This window comes from Octopus sinensis, linkage group LG11 (genome assembly GCF_006345805.1).
Source record: "Octopus sinensis linkage group LG11, ASM634580v1, whole genome shotgun sequence".
NCBI lineage: Eukaryota > Metazoa > Mollusca > Cephalopoda > Octopoda > Octopodidae > Octopus > Octopus sinensis.
The window spans coordinates 7,361,929-7,379,390 of NC_043007.1; the positions used below are offsets into that span (position 1 = coordinate 7,361,929).

At 32.7% G+C, this 17,462-nt stretch overlaps 1 protein-coding gene across 4 annotated transcripts in view; it reads left to right on the plus strand.

Moving 5' to 3' along the window:
• Positions 1–16,437, plus strand: part of LOC115217464 (metabotropic glutamate receptor 3) — a 477,824-nt gene extending 461,387 nt beyond the window's left edge. For all 4 annotated transcript variants that reach the window (XM_036507042.1, XM_036507043.1, XM_036507044.1 and 1 more), the window contains 2 exons: positions 11,360–11,549; positions 16,167–16,437. In XM_036507042.1, coding sequence (XP_036362935.1) covers positions 11,360–11,549; positions 16,167–16,276 — 300 coding nt within the window. In that variant the 3' untranslated portion in view covers positions 16,277–16,437. The remainder of the gene's footprint in view (positions 1–11,359; positions 11,550–16,166) is intronic.
• Positions 16,438–17,462: the final 1,025 nt, after the last annotated feature.

Genomic DNA, 17,462 nt, shown 5'->3' on the forward strand with positions numbered 1-17,462 from the left:
CCATACTGAGGAAATTAGAAAGACTACAGACCGCATGTCTGAAACGAGTAAAAGAATAAAAGAATATATGTGATCCCTCTGTCCAACATTCACCATGATAAATCGCTAGCCACTACACGTTCTTTATTTTCTTTCCTTCTTTCTTTCGGTGTTCTTTTATGTGAAAGAGCGTAGGCTCGAAACGTTAATGACTTTTACACTTCCCGAGCGTCATACTAATACATCTGTTTGTTGTCTACACCACCTGTCTTGGTCTTTTGTTTTTCGTGAATTCTCCCCCTATGTGTATGAAAATATATATATATATATATATATATATATATATATATATATATATATATATATATATATATATATATATATATACATAATGAAAAGAAGACAAAGACAACACTTTAACACATCTTTAATAATTCGTTACAATTGTTTCTGTGCCAAATCTATTTGCAGCGCCGATTTGCACAAATTTCTAAATGAAAATTTACGTAATGTTTGCGGTCTTAGTCACAAGAGAGGCATTTCATCAGACTTGCATCAAAGATATGTTGTAACATTGTGCGTATTTCAGACCTTGTATTTTGGCTTGCATCGAGAGGAAACATAATATATATATATATAATATATATATATATATATATATATATATAATATATATATATATATATATATATATGTGTATAAGGGTGGAAAGGTACACACGAGTTGATATATATGAAAAAACAAGTCAAAAATAGAAAATGCTAAGATGATTTTATAGTGAATCTTTCAGCTATCTACTCTTCTGTATGGCACCATACAGAAGAGTAGATAGCTGAAAGATTCACTATAAAATCATCTTAGCATTTTCTATTTTTGACTTGTTTTTTCATATATATATATATATATATATATATATATATATATACATATATATATATATATATATATATATATATATATATATATATATATATATATATATATATATATATATATATATATATATATGTGTATATATATATATATTATATAATTAGGGCTTAGTAAAATAAATTACTTTGCCACATACTGAACTTAGTAGAAATAGCAGCCAAAAAAAATTTTCTTAGCATTTCTACTACTTAAAGAAAATTTCTCCCAGATAATGTTTAATCTAGACAGCTCACGAAGGTTTGGGGGTAAATACAGAAAAATATCACAAGTACATAGATCGTTTGAGTACGTCAACGTTTCAAGATTAGCCAAATAAAATCAGCATTTCTTTCGTCAGCTCAAAATTTCTTAATTTGGATTTGGATTTGGAAACACTAAACAGAAGGAACTTTACCTATCAGCGAACTTGTCGTTTCAGATGAACCACTCCAACTAAACAGTGTCAACAAATTCAAAATGCGCAGGCGTAAAATTCTGCACTCCCCATTCCACCCACGTGGTCTATCTAGCAAACATTATATTTTAACCGCGAGAACCGAGGCAGTATGACCGAGAGAAATGAATTATAATATCAACAATTGAGGGTAAAATTAATTAATTAATCAATTTCACCAAGTGTTCAGTATGTAAAAGGACCATTTAAGGCGAATTCAAAATATTACATTATATAATTAGGGCTTAGTAAAATAAATTACTTTGCCACATACTGAACTTAGTAGAAATAGCAGCCAAAAAAATTTTCTTAGCATTTCTACTACTTAAAGAAAATTTCTCTTAAGTAGTAGAAATGCTAAGAAAATTTTTTTTGGCTGCTATTTCTACTAAGTTCAGTATGTGGCAAAGTAATTTATTTTACTAAGCCCTAATTATATAATGTAATATTTTGAATTCGCCTTAAATGGTCCTTTTACATACTGAACACTGGTGAAATTGATTAATTAATTAATTTTACCCTCAATTGTTGAAATTATATATATATATATATATAATATATATATATATATATATATATATATATATATATATATATATATATATATATATACATATATATACATATATATACATACATACTTGCATGCATACATACATATATACATACATGCATACATATATGGTCAAAATAATTAGCTTGAAGCTATAGGGCACGCACTCACACCCTAGTGCACGGTCCCATACACATATACACGGATACTTTTATATGCATATATTGTTCACATATGAGGTCCAGAGGTTCTCCTTATAGAAGACAGTAGTGCTCAAAGATTCAAACTTAAATTCTAATGTATTGATATATATATAATATATATATATATATATAATATATATATACATACATATATGTATGTACGTATGCATGTATGTATGTATGTATGTATGTACTTATGTATGTACGTATGTATGTATGTATGTATGTATGTACGTATGTATGTACGTATGTATGTATGTATGTATGTATGTATGTATGTATGTATGTAAGTAAAAGCTCATACCTTAGCGTGTTGCACTGATGATCGTAAGAATGAGGGTTCGATTCCAGAACCGAATGGTGTGTTGTGTTCTTGACCAAAACATTTTATTTCACGTTACTCCTACTCAGCTGGCAGAAATGAGTAAGCCTTCGACTGACCAGCGTCTCATCCCGGGGAGAAAACATACGACAGTGAATCCGGGAAACCAGCCCTATCAGAGCCAATGGCTCACAAAAGGACCGTTGATACTTTTTCATACATATGTACACCTCTATTAAGAATTTGACTCAGCTCCATACTATGTTGCAGGTGCAGAACACATCCATTTGATTGTTAATTTCGTGTATTTACTGACTCATACATACGCATTTTGTGTGTGTGTGTGTGTAAAGAGAGAGAGAGAGAGAGAAAAAAAACAGACAGATATAAAGGAGGGGTAACCGGTATTTTCGTAGGAAAATTCGCATTACTCTCACGAGCTTTTATCAATTCTTGCAAAGGAAATATATGTTGGAACAGAATCTTTCGAATCCCCGTCAAACCAAACTCCTTCCTATGTCTACCTCTGCACGTCTTTTTTCAGTTTTGTCGTTTTCCCGCTTTCTGTTTTTTCTCTCCTTTTCTCACTATCTCCCCCCCCCCCCGTCTTTCTCTCTCTCTCACTCCCTCTCTCAATCTCACTCCCACTCACACCCCAACAGTTATAGAATTCCAAATGAACTCTCAGATACTACTGGTATCTTGTGAATATTCTACGCAAGGCATTGTGTATGAAAGTTCTAAAAGTTCTACAATTATTTCATTCGTCAATTCTTAAAAATCTTGCGAACAGGGAAATAACAAGATTATCCTTAAATCCGCTACACTTTTCCATTTTCTGTTGAGCTCATCTCATTCTGTGACAATTATTAAGGACATTTCCAATAAATTCTACGTCATTATTATTTACCATCACTCTTGATATATCTGTATCTAATTCCTACATATATTTTTTTTTATTTCCTGGCGCTACTCCATGCTAATATATTACCAATTAAATTGATATTCAACATCCTCGAGGCAGAATTCATATACTTAACTCTATTCAAAATTAAATTATTATATATCGATTCTTACAAGCATATTCAATAATGCATGTTTTTATGCACCCAAATCATTCGTATTAGAGTATGATAATTGGCTATCGATACTTAAAGCCTGCTTTCCCAGAGCAAGCGTGTTTGTATGTATGTACGTGTATATATACACATATATACATATATATACATATATATATATATATATATATATATATATATATATATATATATATATATATATATATATATATATGATGTCAACATATTTATATATGTACCTATGTATGTCTGTGTGTACAAATATATATATATATATATATATGGATATATGCATGTATGTATATGTAATTTTAATTGTTAATTGATTTAAATCTACCAAAGATAATTTGATTAAGTCTAATTCCAAATTGAAGTTCGATTAAGCCAAATTCAAATCTGAAAGTGCCTTGTTTAGAACGTGTTAAATAAATCGAGTGTTCGATCTCTGAACAGCAAGTTGATTCGATCTCTTCGATCAAATTGCGAATTGATAGTCAAAGACAATGCCTCTGGGACTATTCGCAACTACAATGCTTGTTTATGTGACTCGTTAAAGATCAGGAAAGAGTTTGGTGACCGCCATATATTTTATGACGCTTTTTGTCAAGCTAAAGAGAGTACGTAGAGTAAAGGAAACGAATAAATTTAATAAGCGGCTTTCAAGATGTCATTGAGATTAAGATTAGTGTCAGCTATTGTGGCATTATTTATTAATATCTCTATGAAGATAAACGCTTCATTAAATTCATGACAATATAAAAATCAATACAGAAATTAGATATGAGTTATATCATGGAAGTAAAGCATAAAGTGGACGTACAGCTTTATGAGTAAGTTTGAAGGTGGTACAAATGTCTTGTTACCTGTATGAGATATTTTGACCCAATACTAATTGCTAGTAGATAGAAATGTTTCACCTTGCATGCTCGTAGTCAGTGGCAGGTTAGCAATATTGATATTTCCTCTGAAATACTGATTTAATAACAGCATCTCACGTGATTAAAGGATTCTGTACGAAATATTTAGTCAATTCGTTTCTACTTTTTCAAATAAGCGATGTTTTAGCTGCGGATCAGCCATAAAAAGAGTAGGTATTTGATCAACTGAATTCCAACCATGACCCTCACGCATTTTAGAACTATCTAACTTCTGATTTGAGATCACAAGCACATTTCAGGAACATTTGGTGATTACAGGGACATTTGATTGTTATTTCTATCAGGTCAGAGACCACATAGAGCAATCACGAATGCGGCCCGCAGAGCTTTTTGAATGGAACACAGACGAACACGTACTTTAAACTTTATCACCCGATAATGAGCCATGTCTTATGTGTTCCCACTTCTCTGTACCATTCTCATTGTCCATTTACCGGACACTGGGCTTGTGAGTCATTCGTATTACGTTCTTGTCGACAGCGGTTTCTGCAATACCTGTTCAAAGCAATATCTCACTTTTACTAGTCTGTCTAATTATTTGGTAATCTACAAATTTATGATGAAATATTAACAGTGAGTAGGGCAAATGTTGCCCACTCCCATCAAACAAAATAGTGAATGCGTTGCCTTGGAGAGTAGTGAGATGCTGAGAAACGGGATTCCTTCCAGCCGATTGCAATCTCTATTCTGATCAAACTGAGTAGGGAAATGATTCAGGGTCCAAGAAACCTGGAATTTCCTTCAACTGTAGGTTCGTAAGAAACCTTGTAAGGAGCAACTGATATTTCATTAGTTTGCGAACTCCTTCTGTTCAAAGCTGACTCAGCCGGTGATTTGACCTCATTGCATCTTGAAGAAGGTTTCATACCTCAGCAAATTAGCTATAAGTTAATTGTCATGACAAATTTGAGTTGCCTATGTCTACCCAGATATGACAAGGTACCACGGTACGCAATGCTTATTATGAAACGGATCTCTTACTGACTGATCAAATTCTATAACTTAATTCAGAAATAAATGAGTCCCTCTAAATTTGGCTTTAACTCTTCTACATGAAAGCATGAATTACTTGTTGTAATATTTGATGTCAAGAGAAGATTAAGTTCTAATCAAAAGCCATCAGTGAATCGTAACATTGAAACGTTCTACACATCAAGTAATACAAAAACGCCATAGAAGACTAAACCACGGTAATACAGTCAAATGTAAATAATGTAAATATTGTAAATAATGTAAACCACGGTAGTTATGTGATATATAGAATTAAAATGTTTTTTTAATTATTATTATATGAGCTTTCTTTTTCCTTCACTCAAATTAATAAATGATGAATTCTTCTATACATTGTATTTCTTCCTCTCTTCGGTAAATTGCTCTACGAAATAGTTTGCCTTGTCAATTTAATTCTTCTTATATTATGATATTAATATCCACTTAACATCGCCCGTGTTTCTTATGAGGGAAAACAAAATAAGTGTGTCCCAAGTACTTCTATCAAATCAACTGCTTGCACATTCCAACATCATTTGTAGGCTCAAGATAATCTGAGAGATCATTATTACTTACAGGAATTACAACCGTGTTTCGTGGTCTGCTACCTCAACAACTTCTTTATATGATTCAGTTAGCTGAAAACATCATCAGGAGGAACCACGTCCAGTTTTGGCCCCTACTCTTCTACCGTTTTGACGTGGCGAGGCCCCACCTTTCGGAGGTGTCTTCAACTGTCTGCACACTCCAACATCATTTGTAGGCTGAAGACGATCTGAGAGATCATTATTACTTACAAATATAATGGGGATTTTAGTGACAAGCTCTATTTGGTAGCGACCCAGGCACCTTGACAATGTGCTTAGTAGATCCTTTAAGAGTTTAGTCTTATTTTAGTCTTTTAAGAGTTGATAAAGTGGAAGTCATACACTGATATCACACAGTTGTCAGCACACCTTCATAGAAATATATATCTCTGTCACAACGTTAGATGTTTTATTACGACTAAACCTGACTATAGCTTTTAACCTCTAACCGATTTCACATGAGTCCGTTTAGGTCTAGAGGGAAATATTTTGTTCGTTCCCTTTGCAGGATTTCCATGACTAGTGATATCACTATTAGTGTAAGTTGACAGCCGCAAGGAATATATGCTTGGAGAAAATTCCAAATTGTTGACACTCTTAGGTAGCAAGAATGGAAAGTGGCGGGCGCAGAGACTAAAGAAGCAGAATAAAAAGCAGAGAAGTAATACCCTGAGTTAGGTTAATGTGAATGGAGGGAGTTAGATAAATCAATTTCAATAGCACAACACTTTCCTCTCGAAAAGTAGCAGAAGTCGAAGGATTATGAAATTTCTGTACTAGGAATAGGAGTACACACTTAAAGCTAGTGAACATAAATGAAGAATTTACCGAAAAAAAGTGGGCGAATTTTTACATTTGTACTTTTGTTATTGGAAAGTTTGAAAATTAGCCTTTTATGGACTCTTCTCCAATGTAACTCTTACACTCGTACGGTACTATTCTTGATTAGATTTTCTAAACCTTAAATTATTCTGAGTTGGATAAATTAGATTTAATTAAATTAATTTTTTTAAACAAACACACAGTTACATTGCAATCTTCTGCTGTAATTACGAAATGCAATTATATTATGAACACAATTCATACAACCAAATATTGTACAGTGTTTAACGAAAACAAATGTTACTTTGCACATCCGCCATTTAAAATTATCATTTTAAATTTTCTTTTCCTTATTTGCATTATCTTCTTGATGTCCTTTCTGCTTTTTTTTTCTAAAGTTCATTCTTGTTTCTGTTTTTAGTTACTTTTTATAACTTCTAGTTCTTAATGTTTATAAACATTTAAAAAAATCTTGGAGAGCTTTTTCATGTTTTTTACTTTTTATTTATTTTGATGTATCATTCGAATACATTTTCGTAATTTCTTTTTTTATTATTTCTGCGATGACAGAACTCACTGAAAATATTGAAATGCAATTATATATTGTTGCTGTTCTTTTTGTTTTAAGTTTAAAAATCTATGTTACTCTTGTTTTCTGTCTCGTAAAATTGTTCAAACAATCTTATTTTCGACGCAGAGGTTTTTTACAGATTCAATTTAATCGCAGATGCTTAGTGGAAATAAATGTCGTATGAGTTGTTGAATAGTTGCGAATATGTATTTACTGCCGTTGCTTTTCCTTAGTTTAGATCACATGATATCTACTCTGATACTCAGAGCAATGATGAGTCAATATAGAGTTGAATTATTTCCTACGGAAACGGATGTACGCTTCATGACTTTACTGCCGTAATTGTACTGCATTTGTTGTTGTGGGCAGCTATCTTTGATTACATTATCTGACATCTTTCCGTTTTTAAGGTGGTAAGATATCAAAACAAATACAACACTTTGGTTGTTAGTTTTTGAAATGGTTTTAAACAAACACACTCACAATTACAATCTAACCCTCTTTTAAAGTTAAGTGCAATTTTATTGCGGAGACATTACATACAACCAAACGTGGTCCAGTGTAAACGTCGTAGACGATAAACTGTGGAAGTTGTAAAGATAATTTATGATGGAGGTTCTAAAGATAACTTGCGAATATATTTAGTCGCCAAAATAGCATTAAAGACATAAATTGCAGAATTACCATACGTATATCTCTAATTGTTGACGAATTGTGAAATTACTATGTGGATAAAGCATTGGTCTCTAATACAGTGTGCATTTAAAAATGTTTGATACCTTTTCATTGAATTGCGCTTCTAGGAAGATCATTTTTACTTTACATTGACTTAGACATTTAAACAGAGGCCAGAACATTTGAGAAGGTTTCTATGGATAGATTGTTGAAGTGGTATGAAGTGTGTGTTATCCGTCAATTGCCGCCAAACAATTTATCACCCTTTAGTATTAAAGAATATCGCCCATCTTAGTACCGAAGAGAAACACGTGTTTATAACGTCCAGGCGAATAATTTGATTTACTAGAAAATTCACTTAACTATATATATATCACCTTGCAAAATCTATTACTTCTATAAGAACAATTATAGATTTTAATACAGGACTAAAGCCAAAAGTTTCCTTTTGGTACTGAATTCATTTCGGTACTTAACTGATGCTTTATCGAACCAACATACTAATTTCAGCACTTTGATACCCTACGAGACGTAAACCATAACCATATTTTCTTCACTGTTCTAGACGCTGGACTGCCTATTCTGCCTCTCTCTATTTGGATCTCTCCTTTTTTCTGCTCAGCCCCGTTTTCCGCCCCCGCCTATCCTTTGAGGATTTGATGCATTGCGCCATGTATTTACCTGAAAGAAGGTCTTCCTTATCTAAGTCTTGTTGGTATTTAATTATCATCGATGCTTCTGTAATCTTGCCCTTTGATTTGCTCTAAATGGGAGGCTCTAATAGGATCTTGTACTTCGCTGGGAAATCTCTCAGGGTCATTCAAACGCACAATCCACTGCACCACAACTAGGACTGGACCTTGTAGCGGTTTTCTAACCATGATAGAGGACAAAGTAATGCAGGTTGCTTAGTCCAACCCCGAGTGATTATTTCAACCGATGAAGAACACTAATGGACCGAAAAGATATAAGAAAACTATTTTCCTAGCTTTTCACCTTCTCTTTCTATTTCATAAGTTCAAACTCTCCCGAAGTCGGCTTTAGTTTTTAATCAACCCTGGGGTATAGAAGTAAACAATAGAAACATAGTTGGACTGATTCAATGATGTTATGTCGCACGTTCGGATGCCTCTACTACTCAACTCTGCTCTCTACTCTGTTCCACTGCTACCTGAGCTACTGCTCCACTGTGCTCTCAGCTGTCCTCTTGACGTCTAGGGTTCTCCCTCTATATCTACGTATTGGGCGAGCCTACTTCATCGTCTGGGGTCGCCCACACAACAAATGATATATATAAACATTTTTCTTTTCTTGAACTAAAAACCCAGTTATACTAACGCTCCGTCAACAAGTAATCTTTGTATATGATAGAGATTTCCTTTCCTACGCAAGTGTAAGAAAATAAAATAAGAACACTTCCAATAAATCTGGTGAGTAAACAAGTTAACCACTGGGAATAAAGTAAATCTTTACAAACTTTGCAAGTTTACTTTCTTAAGCAGCATGTTGGTGTAAGCGTGAAATTCTGTTTGCAATATGTTAGCTTTGGGCTAACAATTCAACTTTTTCTACGGATAAATTTAGTCATTCTCGAGAGGAAAGAAAGTTCATGTATTAAATAAGTGAAAAACTTACTAAAGACAAAAACATGTTTCGAAGTTTTCTGAAACTTGCTGGATATTAAGCAACTAATACCTAAAGGATATACTATAAATAATATATCATATAACTGTTATACCTCCTTGAAATTCCAAATAGACTTTATGGTATTTTCTGAACGAAAGTGGTGCCGAATCTATAAAAGGGTAACTTCATGTGTACGCATATCTACAAGGTGTATGTGTGTGCGCGTGTGCGAGCGCGCGTATGTGAATGTTTATGTGTACAGATAGATATAGAATATTCTCATGGAACTGAGAAGCGCATAGCTTAAATGAGTGTGCAATAGCAATGTCGAGCAGAATGAATCTGTTTATTAGCTGCAGAAAGCCCGGTAGACACCTCATGTGTTTCATTGACTATAATTGGTAATAATGACTGGAGTCAGGTTATCAATGGTGTATTGCATGGTTTTATTCTTTTCGTTATCAGGCTACGGTCGTATATGGCCTTGAATAGGTTTTAGTGGACTAGATTTTAAGTTTTCATCCAGGTTCATATTCTGCCCGTTCATGTTTCCTAAACAGACAGGTTGATGGGAAGATCGAATTTGTTCGGATGTTCATTCTACAAATGAAGCTTTGCTTAATCTATAGAATCTGTGTTTCGATATGTCCCGCATTATGGCGACGTATTTCGCCGTCTGCCTGACTGGCCCCAACAGCGTACCTTGCTGACTGACACTACTTACTGAGTCTTTCTTTTATTCATTAGTAGTGAACCAGTCCACTTCTCACCCGGTGACGTCCGACACAACATTCGATTTGTCTGTGTATCCTCAGGTATCTTATTCCCGAATATGAACAGTACTGGGCTGGATGCGATCTCGGAATAGTTGTCTAAATTGCACGATGATGATCGGTAATCAAATAGTCGAAATGTAGCGTTGGTGTAAATATGCAGAAAATATTTAATTTCTGAAAGTGGAGTGTTAATAATTCGAAACAATATTTTATTCGCAGCATCACACATTATATAATTTCTGACTTATCATATCATGTCTTCTTTCCACTCCGGAAGTAGAAAGTGCTATGTCGAATCCAAACGGATTTAGAAGCATGGGTTCCTCTCCCACACAGAGTTTTAGACATCTATGTAATAATACCCGATATAAAGACTGAATGGTTGGTTGGTTGGTTCATTTCTCTTGTCACACTTTACATTGTATAGAGAGAAGGAGAGAAAAAGTAAAATAAATGTACAAAGTGAGGGCATAAATGGTACAAGATGAGTGCACGTGGCAAACTTGAAGCAGGTAATGAGGATTGAAACTAGACGCGCACAGAGTGAAAAAGGAAGAGAGAGTATCACAGAAAGAAGGAGTAAATGCTAGATTAATAATGGAAGGAGTTACCCAAATGACAAATTTGTTTTTATTTCATTTTTATTTAAGGCAATACGCATGTTTCTTTTGAAAATTTGGATAAAATTTGATAAAAGTTAATTACAATTACTGTATGTACGCCATGTTTTTTAGCATTACTCATGATAGCAAAAGTATACTTCCAAAGTTACTCATCGTATGACGACTAACCCTCTTGTTGGTAATATAATACTGATTACTGTATACTGTATGACATCTTACTAACGGTTGCATCTTTTGTATATATTTCAGATTCAGATCACCACACTCTGTATTTCAATAAGCTTGAGTGCTTCAGTGGCTCTTCTCTGCCTTTTCGTCCCCAAAATGTACATTATTCTTTTCCATCCTGAGAAGAACGTACGAAAGCTGATAATGAACTCGGCCACCTATAAGCGTGCTCCTACCAGTAGTGCCACGATAACTACCGCAACCAACCACGGTATGTAATATACAACTTCTGCCTCACCATATTATTTCGTACACTCCCGAGAAAACACACACAAAACATTATCACCCCATGGAATATTATTTGCTCGTCGTCGAGCAAAAAGAATAAATTAATTCAGGATGGTTTGATAAACATAACCGAATTCTTCATCTCTCTATGTCAGAAAATTAGCATTTCTAGAAAAAATGATATTAGTGTTATTTCAAACTTAAGCTGTCTGTCGCCTTTCAATAAGTTTCTTCTCTTTCTTCCTTTTTTTATGTTTTATATTATTTTATTTTTATTTTGTTAATAATGTATACACTCGTCAATTATGCTACATCACATCTATCTACGAACACAAATATAGTTAACATCCAATCTCCTTGTGGAGTCGCTTACCGCTACATAGTCTTTCAGAAATAGGTGTCTCTTGCAGAAATATATTGTTGCCTAATCAAGACAGATCTCGTTTTACTTTTAAGTAAAATAAGAACTTGCAAAAATCAATCAGTATAGAAATGGTGGATCATTGCTTCTAAATATCTCTGTTACTTTCTCTCTTAATTAACAAGCATTATTTAGGTGGACGTGATTATATCATGTATTTTTCTACATCATATATATAGGATGAACTACATTTTCATTGCATTTAATTTTTCAAAGAGATAAATTTATTCAGAATTTCTAAAGATATATTAAGCGAAAATATATAAAAACCTAGTCTATTGTATTTCGGAAATGAAAAGTAGATTCCATATATTATGTTGGAGAGATGAAATGAAATGATAACATCGGCGTAATTTGAACTTAGAATGCAATGCGCTGTTATTAAATAAATATCGCATAGCATTTTGTCCAATGCTCTAACGGTTCTATCCCTTGACAACCCTATATCAATAGTATGTTGTAATAATATACCATAGTATTTTTTGTCATCGTATTAACGTGGTTGTTTATATTGAGAATTTATATTCAATAAGGATTCATCTTTTGAAGTATTCTTCAGAGGAAAGGAAACAATTAACTTTCACAGACTAAGATGTCAGTAACAGTAACAGCAACCACATTTTCATATTTATTTGCCAATGTCTTACTACATTATAGTGAGTGGAGAGTAAATAATATTTTGAAAATTATTAGAAAAAAATCTATTGAAGTGTCCAAAAAATGAGAAAATTAGAAAGCACTACATATTTTCTTATGAATATATTTTATGCAATATATATTTGGACGCGAATAGATAAAAGATAGAATGAATTTAAATAGATATAATAGGTGTTATTGCTTCATCTAAAGATATTCCTTGTGTATTATGTTTTATATTCAATTATTTTGTAAATTGAAGAAAAATGTTCACAAGCAGACTCGTTCTTATCTCCAGAGAGCTCTCTAGCAAAATACGAAAAGTAACATTCTTATCAATTATTACTTTCTTAGTTATTTTATTTATTCTTTTACTTTCAATTATATCATTATTATTATCTCCATTATTTCCAGTCGTTTTTGTATCTTTATAATTAACTTAAAAGAAAATACGTAACGTTTACGCATGAGCATTTTTTGTTCTCTGATATCATGTGTGTATATGTAGGTACGTGTGTATACATATATATATATGTATAGATATATAATATATATGTATACCTATACACATATATATATATATATATATGCATACATACATGCATATATACATACATACATTCATACATACATAAACGAATTACAAATTTTAAAATATAGATTAATATTTCGAAAATTGCTGCAGGTGACTGCATTAAGTCAGGTACGTAGGAGTTCAACAAAGTCATTGGATAAATACATCTTTAGAATCTAAACAAGTGCGCAGTCTCGTGTTTTTATTAAATTTGATTGAAGTTTGTTTAACGAATATTTTAAGATTATTAAATTGCTTGGAAAAATTTAATCATATTTCGCATTCACCTGAACACATACTTTTGTAGTAGTTTGCATATATATATATACGTGTGTGTGTATTTTATATATGTATATATATATATATATATATATTATATATATATATAGGGAGAGACAGACAGAAAGGGAAGGCTAGCTAAATAGATAAAAAGATTGTTATAAATATATGTTTGTCTTTGTGCGCATGTATAGGTATATATATATATGCATGTATACGTATATAAATGTATATGCTGATATGCATACCTGTATATATGTACACTTATGCGTATATGTATTATATATAACCTCCTGTTTTAACAAAAATACACATTTTGTTTGTATGTGTATGTGTGTGTGCGTGTGTCTGTCTGTCTGTCACTGAAATTGTAAAAACAAAGCGATGTTATCTAAATAGATTCAATTAGCAAACTAGTTGTTGAATCATATACATCAGAAAATTTCGTTTTAATTGTTTGGTTTTCTTTTCGTTGTTTTCTCTCAGTTTTAAATCAACTTTTTGAATTATATTGTGAGTACCATGAACTCATGGGAAATCGAAACTCTTTAAATATTACTCATCTAAGTTTTCGTAAAACACTTTGCTATGGCGTAATGATCAACAGTTCAGCTTTTCCGCTCACAAATACTTAAATGATCTTATGATGACAAGACTGTTGTATCATGTCTGCGGTGTGAGCTAATCTATTACAGTTATGATTAATAAGAGCAAAACATAAAGAGTGTTATATCACCGTTTCCTTATATGGTGTTTATTTAGAGCTTGGTTGGTATCGTTAAGTCTCTGCCACAATACGGCGCAGGCATGTCATGTTGGTGAGGTTAACGAGCTCATTTGAAATCAACGGACTTTCGGTTTCTTTGAACACGTGATTTCTACCAGAGTTTCGAACAGACTAATGTCTTGTGCGAGAAACTCTATAGACGGAATGGCGACGAAGCGCGACTTTCAAACGCATGCACACAGACACACACAACACACACACACACACACACACACACACACACACACACACACGAGTGTGAGTATATATAGATATTTATATCTGTGTGCGTATACATGTATGCTTGTGTGGGATTTGGACTGCGTACGTGTGAAGTTCGTTAAAGATGCAAAAATCGACGAGAAAACCTAAAAACTGGTGCAATTGAATAGAAACACATTGCAATGTGTTTCCGACAAAAAGCGCCGAGCAGGCGGAACCATTAGAACGCCGGGCAAGATGCTTAGCAGCATTTCGTCCGTAATTACATTCTGAGTTCAAATACCACCGCGGTCGACTTAGCTTTTTATCCTTCCGGGTCCCATGAAAATAATTACCCCCTGAACACCGAGGTTGATGTCACCGACTCACGCGTTCCTCTGCAATTGCTGGCCTTGTATCAAAATTTCAAATCAGAATCGGTTTCCGCCGCGTTTAGCAAGCAATTAACTGTTTCTCTTGAGGTTCTAAAATGCAATAGACTAATGATTTTGTCAGTGGAAAACAATAAACAATTGATGCTAATGTCCATAAAATACGATATAAAATACGTAATTTCCATGGAATTAAAAATTCCCCAATTTTTCTTATAACTTTTTTGTTATGGACACAAGCGCTTCTTAATCTAATCAGAAATACAATAACACAGGGGATTAGATATAAACAAAGGAGTTTATTTGATTAAGAAAGTTTTTTTTATTGAAGCTTTTATTACTATAGCGAATAGTAATAAGTCTACTACTAATATAGGATGAAACCTTTTTACAGAAAAAAAATTCATCAGAAAATGTGGCAGCATATTAAAATACCTTTACGGTTAAAATTATAAACAACTTATAAATAAGGGCTAAAGAAAATTATTTCTATGCCAATACAATATCTATTTCAACACACAATTTCACATCAGGAATCTTGCAGCTCAAATTGATAAACGAAATGACTTGCAGCTTAAACAAATTCAACAAGCAATCAATTAGTTAGCTGGATATTTAAGAAATTGACTAATAATAAAGGAAACTGATAGAAGCTCTTTGTATATATGTGTGTGTGTTATGTTTATGTGTGAAGTTGTCTGTGTACGTCCCTCATCCCCACTTGACCACCGGTCTTGGTGTATCTACGTCAGCGTAACCTAGCGATTCGGCAAAAGAGACGAATAAAATAAGTACCAGACATTGAAAAATGAAATGGCCGATCACGTGGTTCGACTGAGGCGTTTTGCCAGCATGTCCATACTGCACTGATTCAAACAGGTGGAAGATGAAAGGCAAAAAGTATACTTATTTATATGTATTCATCGATGTGTTATTACTGATGTTGCCGTTATTGTTGTTGTTGTTGTTGTTGTCGTTGTTATTGTAAGCGTATAGCTTTTATCAAATATCTATTTTATCAAACTTGCTTTTAATTGGCTGAAAATCCCTGCAAAAATCTCTCGGTATTTAGATTACTATTGGAACTTCCTGCTGCTTAGAAAGAGTTAAAATGCAATATCTATTTATCTATCTATCTATCTATTTATTTATTTATCTAAATATCTATCTTCCTATATCTCTCTCCTCCCTCTCTCTCTATACATATACATATATATATATATATACACACACACAGACGCAAATATTTCACAATATACATGCATGTACTGTTTATGAAATATGGATGCTTAATTTTCTGGTCTTTAATGCATATCCTTATTCTTTTGCAGGTACATTTACTGAGCACATAAAACTCAATGTGCAGAATTCGGCACAGGCAAGAGCAGTCTGCAGTCCGACAGACATCAAGACGGACAAAGATAGTGTGGCGTCATTGTGATCCCAGTGACACGAGTGGTTCTTCAGAGAACAATGCAGAGAAGCCCTGTGGAATATCTGAACAATGATTTCTACGAAGAGAATGCGCACTGTATCGATACATATAAAGAAATGCACACACACAACCATATACATACATATGTAAATAGATACATATAAGTACTGTATTATATATGCATGTATCTATATATATATATCATATATATCATATATATGATGTATATATGTATATTATATATGTATATATAGATACATAGATATAAGTATGTAGTGTGTACATGATATGAAATTTTATGTATATTCACTTACGAGTATATACGTAAAATATATATGTAAGTGAAATCTTGTACGCATTCGTCTTTAATGAAATGACAGCGGAAACAAAAGCAGATTCTGTGCTGATATATTTAGACATAAATATTACATAAATTTATATATATATATATATATATATATATATATATATATATATATTATATATATATATATATCAATTTCAATGAATAAATATATATATGTATGTATATATATATATATATATATATATATATATATATATATACGTATGTATATATATATATATGTATATATATGCGTATGTATGCATATATATATGTATATATATAAATACATGATATATATATATATATATATATATATATATATTATATATATATATATATATATATATATATTATATATATATATGAGAGAGAGAGCGAGAGAGGGAGAGTGGAGGAGAGATACATTAAATATTTTTTGACGAAGATTAATACCTCCCAGATAATCATCGTCTTCTTTATTGATATTTTTTTAAGATTATTGTCATCTAATTTTCATTGTCTATTTACCCGCACAATCTGTTGAGAGCATCGTTTTTCCTTTCCTTTTTTTATAGAGAAGCATATCTCGCCTGCAAGTGGTGAGAGTTATCGAACATGGTGTTCCCATTATGCTACAATGATTGAAAAGATGAGAGCGATATTTACTCGCTTTTTGTTTGAGTTTAACATGAAAGAATGAGCGATCGATGTGTAGAGAAGAGAATTATCAGCATATTCCTTGCAGGCTGAAAAGAATCTAGGAAAATATGAACCTGTAATACACGGAATCACATACTTGCACACACGTGCGCGTTCATACACGCACATACCAGCACACATGCATGCATACACATGTATGGGTAC